Genomic DNA, 15,297 nt, shown 5'->3' with positions numbered 1-15,297 from the left:
ACAATCCTGTCTTCCTTTTATGTAAACTCGATTGTATGTAGGTAATTGACCAGCCCACTTTGCCAATAATTGATGCGTGCTCCGCAGTTCCGTTATTCTGTGCTTCAACTCAAATTATTGCAGCACAACCCCCCCCCAAGTAATGTAGTACGTATCCTGCTAATACCCGATCCAGCCACTCGGATCTCTGGTTCTTAGGCACTTCTGCCCTGCCATGCCATTGTATTTCCTGCTTTCGGTATCAACAAGTCTTGCATCCTCGGTAAATGAGGCGGAAATATTAAATATCTTCAAAAAAATGCATTATCTAGGCTGCTCTCATGGCTCTTATGTTGCGGTGTGATATCTGAATATATATGTATGTACAGTACTTTACTCCCTCCTCATATCAGTCGTATCAAGAGGTTGACGGTCATGATTGCAATATCATGTTTACGGAACCACTGAACTCCAGCAACAAACGCCCAGAGTATGTACATACGCCTGACATTACCTTACATTCACTGACCGATTTCCATTCACTCTGTGTGTACTCCATTACTTTCCCTCCGTCACCAACCGGGTTTCCCATGGATGATGGTTGGTACATGTCATCGCCTACCTCTTCTCCGCGAATAACTTCCCCCTCGACACCTCTGTTGTTGCCAACTCCCGCCCCGAGCAGTGGAGTATTCATATTATCTCCCGTAATAGGACTAAAGAATAAGGGACATCGTGTATACGGATTTTCCGTGGTCTCCAAGTTATTCTTGAGTGTAGAGCGGTGGTTTTAATGTCACGTGGAGATTAAGAGATTGGAAGCTCACCTGGGTATCTTTCGGGTATATTTTTTTAGAACACGTTGCCTCTCTATGGACGAGAAAACAATGACGGGCGGGATTTGACGGTGCTGGATTATGATGCGTAGAGTAGAGGAAACATGGATGTCGGGACAGATACAGGTAGCAGAAGAATGCGTTAGAACACGAAGCTACTGCTTCCAAGCCTCGGTCTATACAAGGCTGGATATATGGAGTAGAGCAGGTAGTTGGGAATCGTTTCTATGACGACACGAAGAAAGAGGAAGGAGAAGTCATATAGGTAATTTCTGCAAATGGGTGAGTCCAAGGACCCACGCATTTATCTATCAATCCTATCAATCAATTCGTCATCTATAGATTCACTCCATCCCATCTAAGCATAAATACCCAACACCAACGCAAAAAAACGGACCAACGACAAAAAAAACCAAATGCCCATATGTACACAATAACCCAACCCAGAACCCAACCCAGAACCCCCCCCCCCCCAAAAAAAAAAAAAAAAAAATATCTCCCCACCAAGCAAGCATCCGAACCCATACATCCCAACCAAACACACCCGACTTTAAGCAACACCCCTTCGCTCCCTGACCACCCTGACCGCCTCCCTAACCTCCAGCGCATCCCTCACAGACCCCAAAATCAATCCCTCCTTCATTCCCCTTCGCAACCTCCAAACACTCTCCTTGTCCCCCTTAAACGGCGCTAAGCCCAGCTGCAACAGCCTCGTCACCTCCGCATCATTCGCGTGCGCCATGTGCACTAGTTGTGCGAGCTGGGCTTGTGTCTGTGGCGATAGCCTATCGCTTTGTTTCTTAGAAGAAGAGGAGGAGGAAGATGAGGATGGTGTTAGCTGGGAGATGAATACGTTTAGGGTCATGGAGGCATTGCGGGCCAAGGCGAGGGTCTGGAAGGGGAGGAGGTAGAAAGTTTCTAGATTTAGGAGCGAGGTGAGGAGGGGTGGCAGGTGTCTAGATGGCATGATGATACCGTTTTGGTGGGTGAGGAGGGAGAGTTCGAGGGTTAGGAGGGCGAAGAAGGTATAAAAGCGCCACTGTTTGAAGACAAGGGGGGCATATGTGTTAGCTGAAAATTTCCGTCTGTGAGAATCGATATACGCATCGGTTATATAAGACGAAAACAAAAGACAGAGTGAGAAAAAAAGAAGAAGAAAAGTCTGAGAAAAGCTGAAACGTACATATCGCCCCCACGCGGAGAACCAGAACAAATTCATCAGCACCATCAAAACAAGCCCACCAACATACTGCGGCAATAACGCCCACAGCCCCGCATACAGAAACTGCCCCATCGTCTTCGCCTTGGAGCCCTCCACAACCCCTCGTCCAAACCTATCATACGCAAACCTCCTCACAGGATCCAGCAACGTCTCTTGCGCCAGCCTCAGCTGCACAAACACAGCATCCAGCGACTCCCCATCGCCCCCCAATGAGCCCGCAAACTGAAACTGTTGCTTTTTATCCGGGTGGTGGAGCGCCGCGAGGCGGCGAAAGCGCGACTTTATGGTCTTGTCATTTGTCGTAGGTAGCACGCCTAAGAGCTGGTAGAAGTCGCCTTCGAGCCGGAGATTGTGGTAGGTTTCGTAGAGGGAGTAGAGGAGGTAGGTTGTTATTACGGTGATGTAGATTCTGCGGTAGTGGCGGGCGTAGCGGGGGCTGGAGGGGGAGGGGTGGGGGGAGCCGGCGCGGATGGTTAGGCGGTAGTAGAGGGTTTGGAGGAAGGAGGTTGCATACTATGTGTGGTTGGGATCGTTAGGATTGTGAAGGGTGAGAGAGTTAGGTCCAGGTATGCCAACTCACTTTGGGAAGAAAGGCCCAGCCAGCGTACGTAAGGATTGTGGAGAGAACACCGCCGGCCATATTTTGTTGTTTGTGGGGATTAGTTAGCGGGAGGTTGACATTTATGTCGATATTGACACCTATGAGCACAGCTCTAGAGTGTTCTTAGAATGGATAAAAGATAGGAACGAGAAGATTTATCCTGTCTCCTCTGCAAATACTACCAAGTATGGGCTAAATGAGTGTATTTATAGATGTTTGCTCGTAGATGTGTGTATGTCTATGTCTACGTGTATAGATAGATCTCTTTGTTGACGTTCGTCACTCCGCGGTTAAATTCAATGTCTTGGCACAACCCCAAGATGCGGCTCCTAGGCGGCTCTTGGGGGCGGCTCCACTCGAGCCAAACAACAAAAAAAAAAGTCACCACAGAAAAAAAACACTACCTCAAACGACATCGTTTATATATCAAACACGGCATGCAGCCACAACAGATGGCATAGTTATACCCGCCATGTCAATGGACGCGATGGATATCGACTCCGTTCCTCTCTCACCAGAGAGAAAGCGCAAAAATAAAGAAAATGATGGCCATTCCTCAAAGAAGCGCAAGCATGAAGCGACTACTTTCGCACAGACCGCGGTGGACGAGATCTCACCAAAGGCAAAGAAGAAGGAAAGGAAACACAAGAATAACAAGGATCACGTATACCTCGAGGAATCTGCACAAACACTATCAGATATGCCCAATGCGCGATCAAAAAAGACAAAAAAACACAAACACCATGCCCAACAGACCGCCGACAATGACGACTATGAGAAGGAGGAAGATCAACGATCCCCTCAATCCCCAACAGCCACCAAGAAACCTCTCACAAAAGTGTCTACCTCTCAATTGGAATCTATCTCCGTAGACCCTACTGCTTCTTCCCCCTTCTACCTCATAACTGCCACCCTATACGTCCCTCTCTACCCTATCTCCATCTCTCCTACCCACGCCCTATCCTCTCTGCAAGCCGAACACCTTGCTCCATTACTACTAACATACTATCACCCATTTCGCGGCATTGTGCTCGCCTACTCAAATGCCTCCATATCTTCCATTCCCCCATCCTTCCCATCCTCAAAAGCCGGATCCGCAGCCACCCACAACCCAGACGAAGAATTGAATCCACAACCTTTAACCCTCGCCACAAGCGCAGGCGAATACGGCGTTCTCTTCGTCTACCTGACAGCCACATTCCTCGTATTCCGCCCAGAACGTGGCCAGCAGCTCGAGGGGTGGATAAATGTGCAATCCGACGGTTTTCTAGGTGCGGTGGTATACAATCTTTTCTCCGTCGGGATCGAGCGGCGAAGGCTACCCGCTGATTGGCAGTGGGTAGCGCCGGGAGAAGGATCTACTGCTACACCAAAAAGCAACAACACTTCAAACTCTGCTGCCGTCACCGACGACGACGACGACGAAGACTCAGATTTCGACTCTGACAAGGAAAACTTCCGCCCGCTACCCACCCGCTCCTTAGCCTCTGTTCTCGACCTATCAACCCACAGCCAGTACAACCACACCCACAATGACCCCATCCAACTATCCGCAAACCCCGACGAGGCCGCGACGGCCGGCTTCTTCCGCACACGCTCCGGGCGCCGCGTACGTGGGATGATCCGTTTTCGCGTGCGGGATGTAGATGTCATCCCTGGCGCGGAGGCAGATAAGGGTTTCTTAAGCATTGAGGGGACGATGTTGAGTGCAAAGGAGGAGGCGCAGTTGGTCGAGGAGGAGAGGAAGAGGGCTGGGTTAACGCCGTTGTCGGCGGCCGCCACGATGGCGGGGGGCCTAGGGGAGGGCAGCACTGTTGCTGGGGAAGCTGATGGGGAGGCACCGGGAGAGGTGCAGAAGGGTAAGGAGAAGAAGAAGAAGAGTAAGAAGGCGGCTTCGTAGTTGAAGTGAGATATATACTACCTCTATCTTATTTATTTTTTAATTCATACGAGTTGGAAGGGAAAGGTGCCGATATATTGTTCATTTTTGTTGCACTACTAATGATATGTTGCTATGCATGTTGTGAGGAGTTTCCCTCATCTCTTTAGGAGCGTTTTGTTTTATGCTTAACCACTGATGTATGTCAAGAGAGAGGGAGAACAATAGAGACTATTTGTTAAAAAGATTTGGTATGTGGTATCTCTTAGATTTTGATTTGATTTGATTGTTGCATGGTTTTCCTTGACATTTTCTTGGTTTTGAATTCCCGAATGTAAAGAGAAAGGGGTATTAGGAAAAGGGTTCGTTTCCATACGAACTATGTTCGTCCATCCCATCCCATCTCATTTAACTCCACCTACCTAACAATCCCATCGAGTTATCCATCAAGCGTTATACTCTTCTTTTAAAAATTACTCCACGTCAAACACCCCTTCAAATCAAGTCGACCTTCAGCACATCCACCCCCTCCTTCACCTCTTTCTTACCCAACATCTTCCCACTTCTCATCAGCTCCGCACACTTCATCACAACCGGATCCATCCCCATACTCGCAACCGCCACCACCGTCTCACCCAGCAAATAATACGCCACAAACTTCCCCTCCCCAGGCTCCCCTTGCACAATCAAATCGTCATACCCGTTCATCGTATTGCCACAGTACCGGAGTTGCCCGCCCAGCGCGGACCAGAAGATCGGAATAAACGACTTCGGCTTCAGGGGCATAGAGCTCTTACTAGAGAAAGCATGCGCGATTGTGCGCCCGACACATCGACCTGAGTTCTGTGCTACATCCCAATGTTCGATGCGCACGTGTGAACGGCCCCCCTGGCCCGCCCCAGGCCCGTGGTAGGGATATGTGGCGATGTCACCGATGGCGTAGATATCATTTTTGTTATTACCCTTCAGACTTTCGACGGCGAAATAGTCATCTGTCTTTAGGGACCCGTCCTGCTCGAGGGTTATTGCAGGGTTATCGCGCAGGAACTCCGTGGCGGGGCTGACGCCTACACCTAGAATGACAAGGTCTGCAGGAAGGATGGTGCCATCTTTAAGATGTACGGCGCCGACTTTGGATGCATCTGCGGATGAGGGAGTGGCCTTATCGACAGAGGCAGACATGTAGAATTTCACGCCGTTTTTCTCTAGGTTGGATTGGAAGACACGCCCGATCTGGTTGCCCATGATGCGCTCCAGGGGGGTGGATTCCATGCCGACAATCGTTACTGTGTTCTCTTTTGAGAGCGCATTGCCCACTTCCATGCCGATGAAGGAGCTGCCGATTATGACGATATTTTTCTTCTTGTTGGGTCCCACGGCGGTTAGGATGGCTTGAACGTCTGTCACCGTGCGCAGGGTGAAGACATTATCTAATTCTTTGAAGCCTGGGAGCGGAAGGCGGCGTGGAGTGCCTCCCGTTGCGAGGATGAGTTTTGTATATGGCACTGTTTTACCGGATTTGGTGGCTATGGTTTTGTTGAGGAAATCGACGGAGGTGACTTCGTCGGAGACGGTGGTGATGGAGACGGAGGAGTACCATTCCTTCGGCCTGAGAAGGAGTTTTTCTGGATCTGGGATTAGGGCTTTGGAGAGCTTGGTTCTGTCGAGGGGGAGGTTGGGTTCCTTGGACATTATTGTTATTTGGCCGCCGAAGCCGTGTTCACGGAGTACTTCTACTGCTCCCATTGTTCCGCTTCCGCTGAAGTGAGGTAGGGGTGTTAGCGTGAGATCAATTGATGTGGATAGTGTAAATATTCTTACCCTCCAATAATCACCACCTTCTGATCCTGTTGAGCCACAGTGCAAGAAGAAATAGGCAATCTTCCATTTGATTTGAAACTGGCTTCGTCCGCTTTGACATACACTCCGCCATCTTTCTCGAATACTTCATATTTATGTAGCGCATTTAGAGCCGGCGCATCTTCCACGTCTCCAGTTGCGATGTTATAGCAAGCTAACACGGACATCAAATACAATAGGAAAATTCAATCAGCGCAAGTCATTATTTGCTTTTCTTAACTGAATGAACCTGGAAAACAGCTCTCGATGTAGAGTAAATCTAGTTGTATTGTTGACGGAAAATACATACCGCCATGCCACGGACACGTCAACCTAGCATCGGGTGTTAGAACTCCTTTTACCAATGGCGCACCATAATGTGTACAGTTCGCAGTGAGAGCATGCACCTGGCCGCCCTGCTTTATGAGGATAAGTTTCCCCTTCTCGATGCCCTCGACTTCTACTTCGATCTTGTCGGACGGGAGGTCAAGTGACGTCAAGTCCTTGATTTTGAAAGTTGATGTTGATGTCGATGTCATTTTGGAAATGGATGTAGATAGCTGTTGCGTGGTTAAGAAGTGCAGTGTTTTGGTTATTTGTATTTGGTTTTTACTTTTCTTACACTTGTTGACCGTTGTTGTGTTGGTGTGTATATGTTTGATGGGGATAATGGTTCTTGTTAGCTGCTGATGAGGGGGTGCTAGTACAGATGACGTGCGTTGCAAGTTGATACGTGCGAAATGACTAGACAATACAGCTCCAGTAATCTGGAGAGTAATGGAGGTATAGTACAATGGACGGGTGGTTTGCTTTATGCTGTGATGGATGATAATAGCCTTGGAGGGGTAGGGGGGGAAGAGAAGCATGCTACTGGGATGAGAAGATATGGGGATCGGGATTCAGACATACAATGAGGATAGGAGATCTCGTGAATGCGCAATTGCTCAATTAACGTCAATGAATGTATCAGGATCATGTATGTTTCAATATACTGGCAAACAACGTTGGCTAAGGCAATCCAGTGTTTTGCGGGGAGGCTTTGTAATGGAGGTCTGTGATTTGCTGTTGGCGGTTTATGACGTCGGGATGAGATCACTAACTTTGGATATTTCAACATGTAGGAAAACAACGCAGGATATACGTCCGTGCCAGTTAAGTTCAGCTATCAGATGTAGTAATATCCCTTTTTCTAATTATTTATCTAATAACAATTTTGTCCGCAGCACTAATATCCTATACATTGCACAGGACCCGAAAAAACACCCCTATCCTGTCCATATAATTCCCCCTGTACTCCACGCTCCCCGATTGGTTAATACCTATATCACGCCCCTCCTCCGCAAACCCCTCCTCCTTGCTTGTTCAAGATTACTCCCTGCTCCCCGCCCCCGTCCATGCCTAAGACCCTGTTTCTTAACCCATCCAGGCCCCTGCGGGAGCCCCTGAGATACCGCAAAGTCCCCATCTAGGTTAGGCGAGGGATCGAGGTCACTGGAAATCGTCAAATCCACAATGTTGTAACTGCTCTCTGCAGCGACTGCAGCGGCCTGTGACTGTGGTTCATATTCAGAGTGTTGCATCGACTCCTTGCTAGCCTCAAGGATGGCTGGGACGCCCGTCCGGTCATCAATACTCTGTGACACATGTGGCGAAGACGATCGTTGGCGCGGAGGCGCGAGAGCTTTTCGTTCGTTTCGTCTCGTGACAGATGCGGGTGGGAACTGCACGGCAGATGCTGTGCGTGGCGGAGCTGTGGAGATTAACCGTGGTACGGACGGAGACATTCTACCGAAGCCCCTGTCAGACTCATGGAATGGATTCGTGATGACGGAATCTGCACCTAAGCCCGGACGATATCTGCCAGTGTGGCTTTCCTGACAGTTGCGGGCATTGAGAACTGAGGATTTTTCTGGCTTTAGCTCCCCTTGATCTACCTGGAAGAACTGTAGGGTAGAGTTACAAGCAGCTGCTGCGGAAACAGGAAATGCCTGGCTAAGATTTTGGATATTATTGCTATTCGCTAGGTCGTCATCCGAGCTTTTAACTTCAGAATCCAAGCCCATGTCCATATGTGTCTCTTCAAATTGTGACCTATGTTGGGACGTAGCAACTGGATTGGGGGCAGCGGTCAGGGAATCCTGCATAGGTATGCCATCGGTGTCAAGATACTGAAGGTGTCCATCCGACAACGCTGACGATTTCTGGTGATCGGAATTCAAACCCAGTGTGAGAAGAGAAGGATCGGATGTATGTCCTTCCAACCAAGCGAGCGAACTTGGAACTTCGGTCACAATTTGCTCTTCAGGGAAAGATCTTGAAGTACCAAGCGGGATTGGAGGCAATGGCTCATAATCTTCGTTGGGACTGTTTGAAGGGTAAGGGGCGGACTGGACGGAAACCCGGCAAATTCATTCATTTCCATGTCTTCATTGGCTGCGTCATTGTGAGTAGTAGAACCACGTGCAGTGAAAAAGGTCTCTTCGGGAAGGAGGATGTCTGAATCGAACCCTGATCTGAACCCAGCCTCTCGAATCATATCTGATATATTACGTCTTGTAGGTGAGGAAATCGTGATGTCTTCAGGGACAGGGGGCGGAAGTTCAATGGGGCTGCCTCGTTTTTTGGGTAAGCTGAGAGGCCCACAAAAGCATAGGATATTTTATGCCAACAGCGGATTCTGCGTCTCCTCTACCCTCTCCACCGCCACCGTCACTTCTGACACCCCTACCGTACTATCTGCTCGTGCCGCGGAGAGTAATTTTGGTTCTATGAACTCTCCAAACTGCATTTCCCTGAAACCATTATCTTTCCCTTTCTTTTCAGTAAAGCCAGGCATCTCAAATTTGGAGTACTGGGTTGCTTGATCGTCATCATCATAATGCTCCTGAGGTTGCTCCCTATCGCGTTGCGCCAGCCTTAATGTCAAAGTCCCACCAACAACATTTTCTATAACGGCTGTGCGGTATTGGGATACCATTGGCTGCCACATCGTGGCCCCAGACAGGTCCAGCTGCTTGAAAGCAATGATGGCCCCAGGCTTCATATCAGTGTCCCTTGCATCTTTCAAAAAGGACATATCCTCCGGTAGAGCTGGAAGTTCATCTGAATCCGTGCCCATGTCATGTGAACTGGTTTCAACACCGGCCATCTCATAATTCAATTGGTCACCGACAGCTGCAGCCATAGCTTTCGTTGAGGTATGGTTCTCATCAAGCCCATTGGTTTTATAATCTAGCTCGATCTCATTTGAGGTACTTGGTTCCCCATTTCCCCACTCCTGACCATAATAGTCACCTTTGTGATTTTGAGTTTTTCGCTTCCTCTTCTTGCTATTACTTTGTTGATTTCCTTTACATTCACGGATTGCCGCTTGGGCATCTTTATCCCATCGCTGCACAAACGGGAAAGGGGGCGTAGAGAGCTTCACATTGTCGTAAATACATTCCGTAGCCTGGAGGATCAATCGATCTTTCCAGTTTTCAACCGAATCAGCCTCCTTTTTTGTGATTTTATCAACTTCTTCAGCTGACGCGGAGGCGGACCTTGATTTTTGCTTAGGAGTTTTCGAGAGCATCTCTCGTAACGCTTTTACATCCTCCTTCGATTTGGGACTCTTTACACCCAGTGAGCCAAATAAGAGTTGCCGTGAGTTTTTCACATCCAATTTTGACTGTCTTTTGGATGATTCTGTAGGTTTGGACATACCAATTCCTCCAACCATAGGGGTCTTCGATACAGGTTCAAGTGGATTCAATTTAATGGTCTCCTTCGTGAGTTGTGGGCTCTCATCCACTCCGCCGAATGCAATATCGCGTAAAAGCTCCGCTCGTTTCCTCTCAAATTCCGTCTGTTCATCATCAAAATTCTCCTGGGTGTTTGGAGACTCCTTATCCAGACCCCTTGGTAACGGCCCAGGATTGGCTTCGCACCATTTCCGCAAATCATCAAATTTGGCATCTTTAGGTAGAATTCGAAGTTCCTTCAATTTTTGAAGTTTTCGTCGCAGTTTGGCTCTCTTATTGGTGTTTTTCGTTCTCCGGGAACCAGCACCAGGTGGATGAACAGGTGGCCGTGGTCCAGTAGTGGTCTTTGGGGTAATTACCACTTGCTCTCCCACGACCTTTCTCTTTTTAATCGCATTGAGGACGCTGGGAGTTTCTGATCCTGAAGACGATGAACTACCAACAGAGCTTGAAGATGATTCCGAAGATGTTTCGCTGGAGCCTGAGTCACTGGAAGAAACGGAGCTTCTTTCGTCATTGTCACTCGACTCACCCGTATCAGAACTAGAGGCACTACCACTCTCCGATGTGCCTCCGGAAGATGCTGACATGTTGGAATGAAAACTCAGTCGATCCTGGAAGCTGACGCTGCGTTTGCGCTTTGGTGAAGCAGCCGGTGCACTTTGCTGTTTTCGATCTAAAATCCCCTGAAGTTTACGCTCTGTGGTGGGAGATTCCATTTGTTTTAGCTGGTTGGCTTTCTTCGCAGCTTGCCGTTTGTAGGCACGCGTATCGGGGGACATGTTCCCGGCTTTCGGCACGGGTTGCTCCTTGATTCGTTCTTTAGGCGCTATGGGAATCTCTTCTTCAGACGGGGGAGAATATTCTTCACTCGCACTTTCACCCTCATAATCGTCATCATCCTCGTCTTCATCAGCATCAGCAAGCACAAGTTCTTTCCCAATCCCGTCCCCATCCTCTTTCCAATCAGGATCATTCTCTTTATCGTCACAGTCTTCATCGATTATATCCTCCGCGACGGCATTATCAACCTGCCACCCGCCAAAGTTCAATCGTCTCTTCTTTCGTGGTGGAATTATGATAGGGGGTCTTGATGGTACCGCTTTCTGAATATAAGGCTTCCCAAAGGGAACACCATCAATTAAATGCCTTCCATCAGTAGAGATCTGATGACGACCCGTAAGCCTTCTGGCTATGAGATCATTAAGTTGTAAAGCACGTATTCTAGAACCCGCAGAAGCAAACGGTCCAAGTCAGTAACAGACCAGGCAAAACAATACATAAAGAGATGAAGATAAAACCAACAACTTACACAACCTCATCCCCATCCCTCAACAGTCCATCTACCTCCATAAAATGCAAGCACTCAAACCCAGCAACCTCCACTACGTAATCTTCCAATCCCCATTGGCCAACACCGCCACCGATACCACCACCGTTTCCAAACTCTTCTTCAACCTGTGTTTCAAGCGGGATAACCTCATTCACATCTTCCAGAAGCTGAGAAATTGACAACCCGCCACTCCCAGAAGCTGCCGCTGCCGCACCGGCTCCAAATCCTGCATTTGGGGCCCGTGTTGATGTTATCGTGGAAGATGAGACAGTCGCGAAGGAAGATACGGCAGAACTGGAAGGGGGAGAGAAATGCGAGGAGGTTGTCCAAAGGACACGGGTGGTGGGGAGGCAGTGCCGTTGTATAATGAGGTGGAGACGCATGGCTGGGGGGATGATATGGTTTGTGACTTATAGATCCAGAAAAGGGAAGGAAGTTAAGAGGATAGGATTAAGGCTTGTTGATGTTCTTTTGCACCCTAGTCCGTTTTGATATTCCATCGTCCGGTATTTGGGCTGGTCTTCTCAATCTAGATTTTGCATTTGAAGGCAACAGGTTGTCTGAATAGGGGCAACCGGGTTTAATATTGTATTGTTCCAAGGTAGTCGAGTTTGAGCAGATGAGAACGTGAGCGTGCGTAATGATAAGAGGCAGTACAATACAATGAATGATGCCACCAACGTCATTGATCATCATCCCATTGTCTTGCTCTACTACAATAAACGGCCCAGCGGTGCAGAATAAGTAACCTGCGTAGCCCACTACCTGCTTGGTCGTAGTGGTTAATTTGTCGTTGATGGCGGTTTTGACGCGTGAAGCAAAAAATTCGTGGTAGTTCGGCTGCCAAGACACCTCGCCTATTCTGGTCTAGCGGCGATAGGCTGCCAAGGTTGAATATCACTCCAGCAGTTGGTGAGATATGGTTGGTTGCTGTTGCAGATGTTCCTGTTTAACGATTGAGCAGACTCTTGCTTTATCAAATGAAAAGATCCCAGAGGTATAACTCATATTCCAAGTTTATGTTAAAGAGATTCACGATTACTCGGGCCAAAAGATGTTATTCCCGTATACAAACGCCATGTTCTCCAAAGCAACCAATGATTTTATGACCACCAGGCAAATCAAACAAGAAACATATACTTTTGTTATCCGAATCCATAAATCCTCGCTCTCATGATGTATCGTTATCGAGATCGAAAATAGAAGCCAAGCAAAATAAAATGAAAATAAAAGTGAAATAAAAAAGAAGGTCCAAAAATTAATGATGGCAAATAATGATGGCAAGTGAGACACGAGGCAAACAGTTGTATCCGCCGATATGTTCTCTTGTTCGTTCGAAATGCCCCCCAGATACCAAGGGCAAAGGCCGAGGATCATCCCTCCGCAATTCCAATTAACCATGTGTTAAGCGTACTTTTTAGACCCTGGCACTGGTTTCCTACTAGGGACCCCCATGAATGGCCTTGGTCTCCGTTGTGACTGTTCCTGCACTGGTTGCGATTGGGAGTTTTGGGAGTTCTCGAAAAGTTGGTTCTGCTGAGCTTGACCAGTCGAAGATGGTGATGAGACAGGCTGGTCTACCAAATTGCAATTACTGATATGTCCATCCACAGGCGTCGTGGAATGAGTATCGAAGAACGACTCCATTGAGGCGTTCATGAAACCGCTATTGGGGAAGAGCCGGTCGTCATCTTTGCTATTTGCTGAACCTTTTTGATCAGTTGTTGGCCATGACCCCGTGTCTGGAGGATTATACTCGCGCCGCGGGCCGTCCACTGGCCCAAGAGCTTCCGCCATGGCATCCTCGTAGCTTGGAGGAGCATCCCCAAAATCTTCCTGTGCAGCAGGAGGAAAGGTAGGGGCCGCCTGTGGCCGCGGAAGTTGGGCTGGAGGAACCTCGGACACATTGCTGTCTTTGCGTGGGGAGCGCCGGATGGCCTCTAAGAGGGCCTTGGGAGGAGCGATTCCAGAGTATACTTGAACAGCCATCCGAAGGGGAAGGACAACAAGCTCAGGCTAAAAAAAACAAAAACGAAAAGGTTATAAACATGTAACGACATTTAGTATGCTTCATGAGCCCTGGAGAGGGAAGGAGATGAGGACTGGATTCATGATGATAAAATTTGAACCAAAAAATTAAAATGTCATTAAGAGGCTATCAATGAACGCACCTTCATTGCTCCGGACAATCCATGCGTCAACCCAACACGCACGTCCAAATCATAGGTGCGCGAAATATTGCACGTATCGAACGACGGCGCCACAGAACTGGGCAACGGGATACGGTCCCACAAGCTGGAATCTACTTTCCACTCCTTCCCAGCAGGGACATTACCGTCGATTAGGGGTATGTTCATATTACTCAGGCTGATAATAACCCAGCTTCCACTCTCTGACCGGGTCAGATCATGAGCCCGGATGTGGGTGTATGCAATTAATTCGACCTGTATCATTTGCAAGAAGATAGTTTCTGAACTCTCGTTGAGTTTTTTCACCAATATTCGCAAGGGGAATGGTTCGTTGCAGGTTATTATTGGAGGACTAGGTAATCTGGCATCGACAGAAAATTTTGGAGGTTCTTCATCGAGATCGATCAGAGATGGTGGATTAGATTTCTGAAACAGACCTTTCTTTTCCGGTATACTGCTGACTTTGGAGAATTGTTGTTGGCGTCTAGCGTATGACTCCACACCCGTATCTGTTTGTCTCGGAGGTTCGATTGGCAGGAATTTGATATCAGCATACTATATCAATTTCAAATCAGCTTGTGCCCCAAGCACCAACTGCGCAAAGGTTTCATTATTTAAGACAAGACATCGGGTTCAATTTTCCACACTTTATCGACGGCAGAACTCGCAAAGCAGGTATCTGATGAATGCTCTTTAAAGAAAAAACATACCCCTCTATAATTCTCCTTGTAGAATTGTGGTCGTCCAACAGTTGCTTTCACATAGTATCTAATTTCCGCCTCCCCAGGGAACCCTGTCAGTGATGGAGGAAGGGCCTTTCGAACATGCTTATTCGTGTCGCGGGCAACCTCCAGCCTTAACCCACCCATGTTAAGGTTTGTGCTCATATGCTTGCTGCAGTCATTGTTGAAAGGAAACTATAAAGGTACGATAGAAGGAACCGTCAGCCTGTTTTCAAATCCTTCTGCATCCACCGATGTTCCGAATCACTCGTTCTTTTAGCCAACTCACTTTAAATTGAAAGGGATATTCGTGGTGACCGGGCGGAAGGGTATAGTATATGTTGTTTCCACCTGCAAGATCTGTCGCACTCTCCATTGGAAACAGTGTAAGGACTTTGTATAGAAGCTGTAAAAAAATCAAACCAAAAGTGATTAGCGAGATATCCACCACCCTGAAGCTGAAAACTTGCATGAACTCGAACCCGTTATCAAAACCACGGCACTTACCTTGTGAGATTCCACCTCCGTCCTCTTCTTTTCATTGCGGTCATTGTGCGGATATTTCGGAGCTGCAAGTCTCGTTCTGCTCTCGCCTTCGAGCTTTACGACGATGGAGGTGATGGGAGTGTCCGTAGTAAGCAGGAGGATGACTTTCCCCGTGATGAAGTCAAGATTCGTGAAATGCGCGTGCGGTCTGTCAAGGTGAATTCTAACAGACATGGCGACAAGAAATTATTAAGCTTATCAGCTTTCGGAGTTCATGTGCAAGGATATCTCGGATGAAACGGAGCCCAGCGTGGGGTATTTCGGATGGGAACAAGTATCCAAACAAACACAGGGCGGGAGGAAAAGGGGGAAATCGCGTATGAAAATCTAGAAGTGCAGGCCGTATGATCCAGGGAGGTCGATATCACCAGTATGAACCCTTTGGATTGTCATGAAGATCATCTGCAA

General features: G+C 48.0%; 6 protein-coding genes across 6 annotated transcripts; 1 reads left to right on the top strand and 5 right to left on the bottom strand.

The window, feature by feature from the left end:
- Window positions 1-159: 159 nt before the first annotated feature.
- Window positions 160-676, bottom strand: PADG_11745 (uncharacterized protein; the record flags this gene model as incomplete). Its single annotated transcript, XM_010761671.1, has 2 exons — window positions 160-288; window positions 482-676. The coding sequence occupies 2 exons, from the start codon at window positions 674-676 to the stop codon at window positions 160-162; spliced, it is 324 nt and encodes a 107-aa protein (XP_010759973.1).
- Window positions 677-1,365: 689 nt separating this feature from the next.
- Window positions 1,366-2,677, bottom strand: PADG_04324 (uncharacterized protein; the record flags this gene model as incomplete). Its single annotated transcript, XM_010761115.1, has 3 exons — window positions 1,366-1,854; window positions 1,999-2,550; window positions 2,618-2,677. 3 exons carry the CDS (start codon window positions 2,675-2,677, stop codon window positions 1,366-1,368), a joined length of 1,101 nt encoding a protein of 366 aa, XP_010759417.1.
- Window positions 2,678-3,110: 433 nt separating this feature from the next.
- PADG_04323 (uncharacterized protein) lies at window positions 3,111-4,538 on the top strand (the record flags this gene model as incomplete). The annotated part of the gene is made up of 1 exon (XM_010761499.1): window positions 3,111-4,538. The coding sequence occupies one exon, from the start codon at window positions 3,111-3,113 to the stop codon at window positions 4,536-4,538; it is 1,428 nt and encodes a 475-aa protein (XP_010759801.1).
- A 474-nt stretch (window positions 4,539-5,012) lies between these two features.
- On the bottom strand, window positions 5,013-6,895 carry PADG_04322 (uncharacterized protein; the record flags this gene model as incomplete). Its single annotated transcript, XM_010761498.1, has 3 exons — window positions 5,013-6,276; window positions 6,339-6,531; window positions 6,667-6,895. The coding sequence occupies 3 exons, from the start codon at window positions 6,893-6,895 to the stop codon at window positions 5,013-5,015; spliced, it is 1,686 nt and encodes a 561-aa protein (XP_010759800.1).
- Window positions 6,896-7,675: 780 nt separating this feature from the next.
- On the bottom strand, window positions 7,676-11,815 carry PADG_04321 (uncharacterized protein; the record flags this gene model as incomplete). The annotated part of the gene is made up of 4 exons (XM_010761114.1): window positions 7,676-8,720; window positions 8,750-8,986; window positions 9,026-11,323; window positions 11,412-11,815. 4 exons carry the CDS (start codon window positions 11,813-11,815, stop codon window positions 7,676-7,678), a joined length of 3,984 nt encoding a protein of 1,327 aa, XP_010759416.1.
- Window positions 11,816-12,836: 1,021 nt separating this feature from the next.
- On the bottom strand, window positions 12,837-15,063 carry PADG_04320 (uncharacterized protein; the record flags this gene model as incomplete). Its single annotated transcript, XM_010761497.1, has 5 exons — window positions 12,837-13,448; window positions 13,604-14,176; window positions 14,332-14,538; window positions 14,633-14,749; window positions 14,851-15,063. 5 exons carry the CDS (start codon window positions 15,061-15,063, stop codon window positions 12,837-12,839), a joined length of 1,722 nt encoding a protein of 573 aa, XP_010759799.1.
- Window positions 15,064-15,297: the final 234 nt, after the last annotated feature.

This window comes from Paracoccidioides brasiliensis (genome assembly GCF_000150735.1).
Source record: "Paracoccidioides brasiliensis Pb18 unplaced genomic scaffold supercont2.4, whole genome shotgun sequence".
Taxonomy (NCBI): domain Eukaryota; kingdom Fungi; phylum Ascomycota; class Eurotiomycetes; order Onygenales; family Ajellomycetaceae; genus Paracoccidioides; species Paracoccidioides brasiliensis.
Note: the sequence above shows the minus strand (reverse complement) of the source record. Positions and strands in the feature narration are given on the sequence as shown.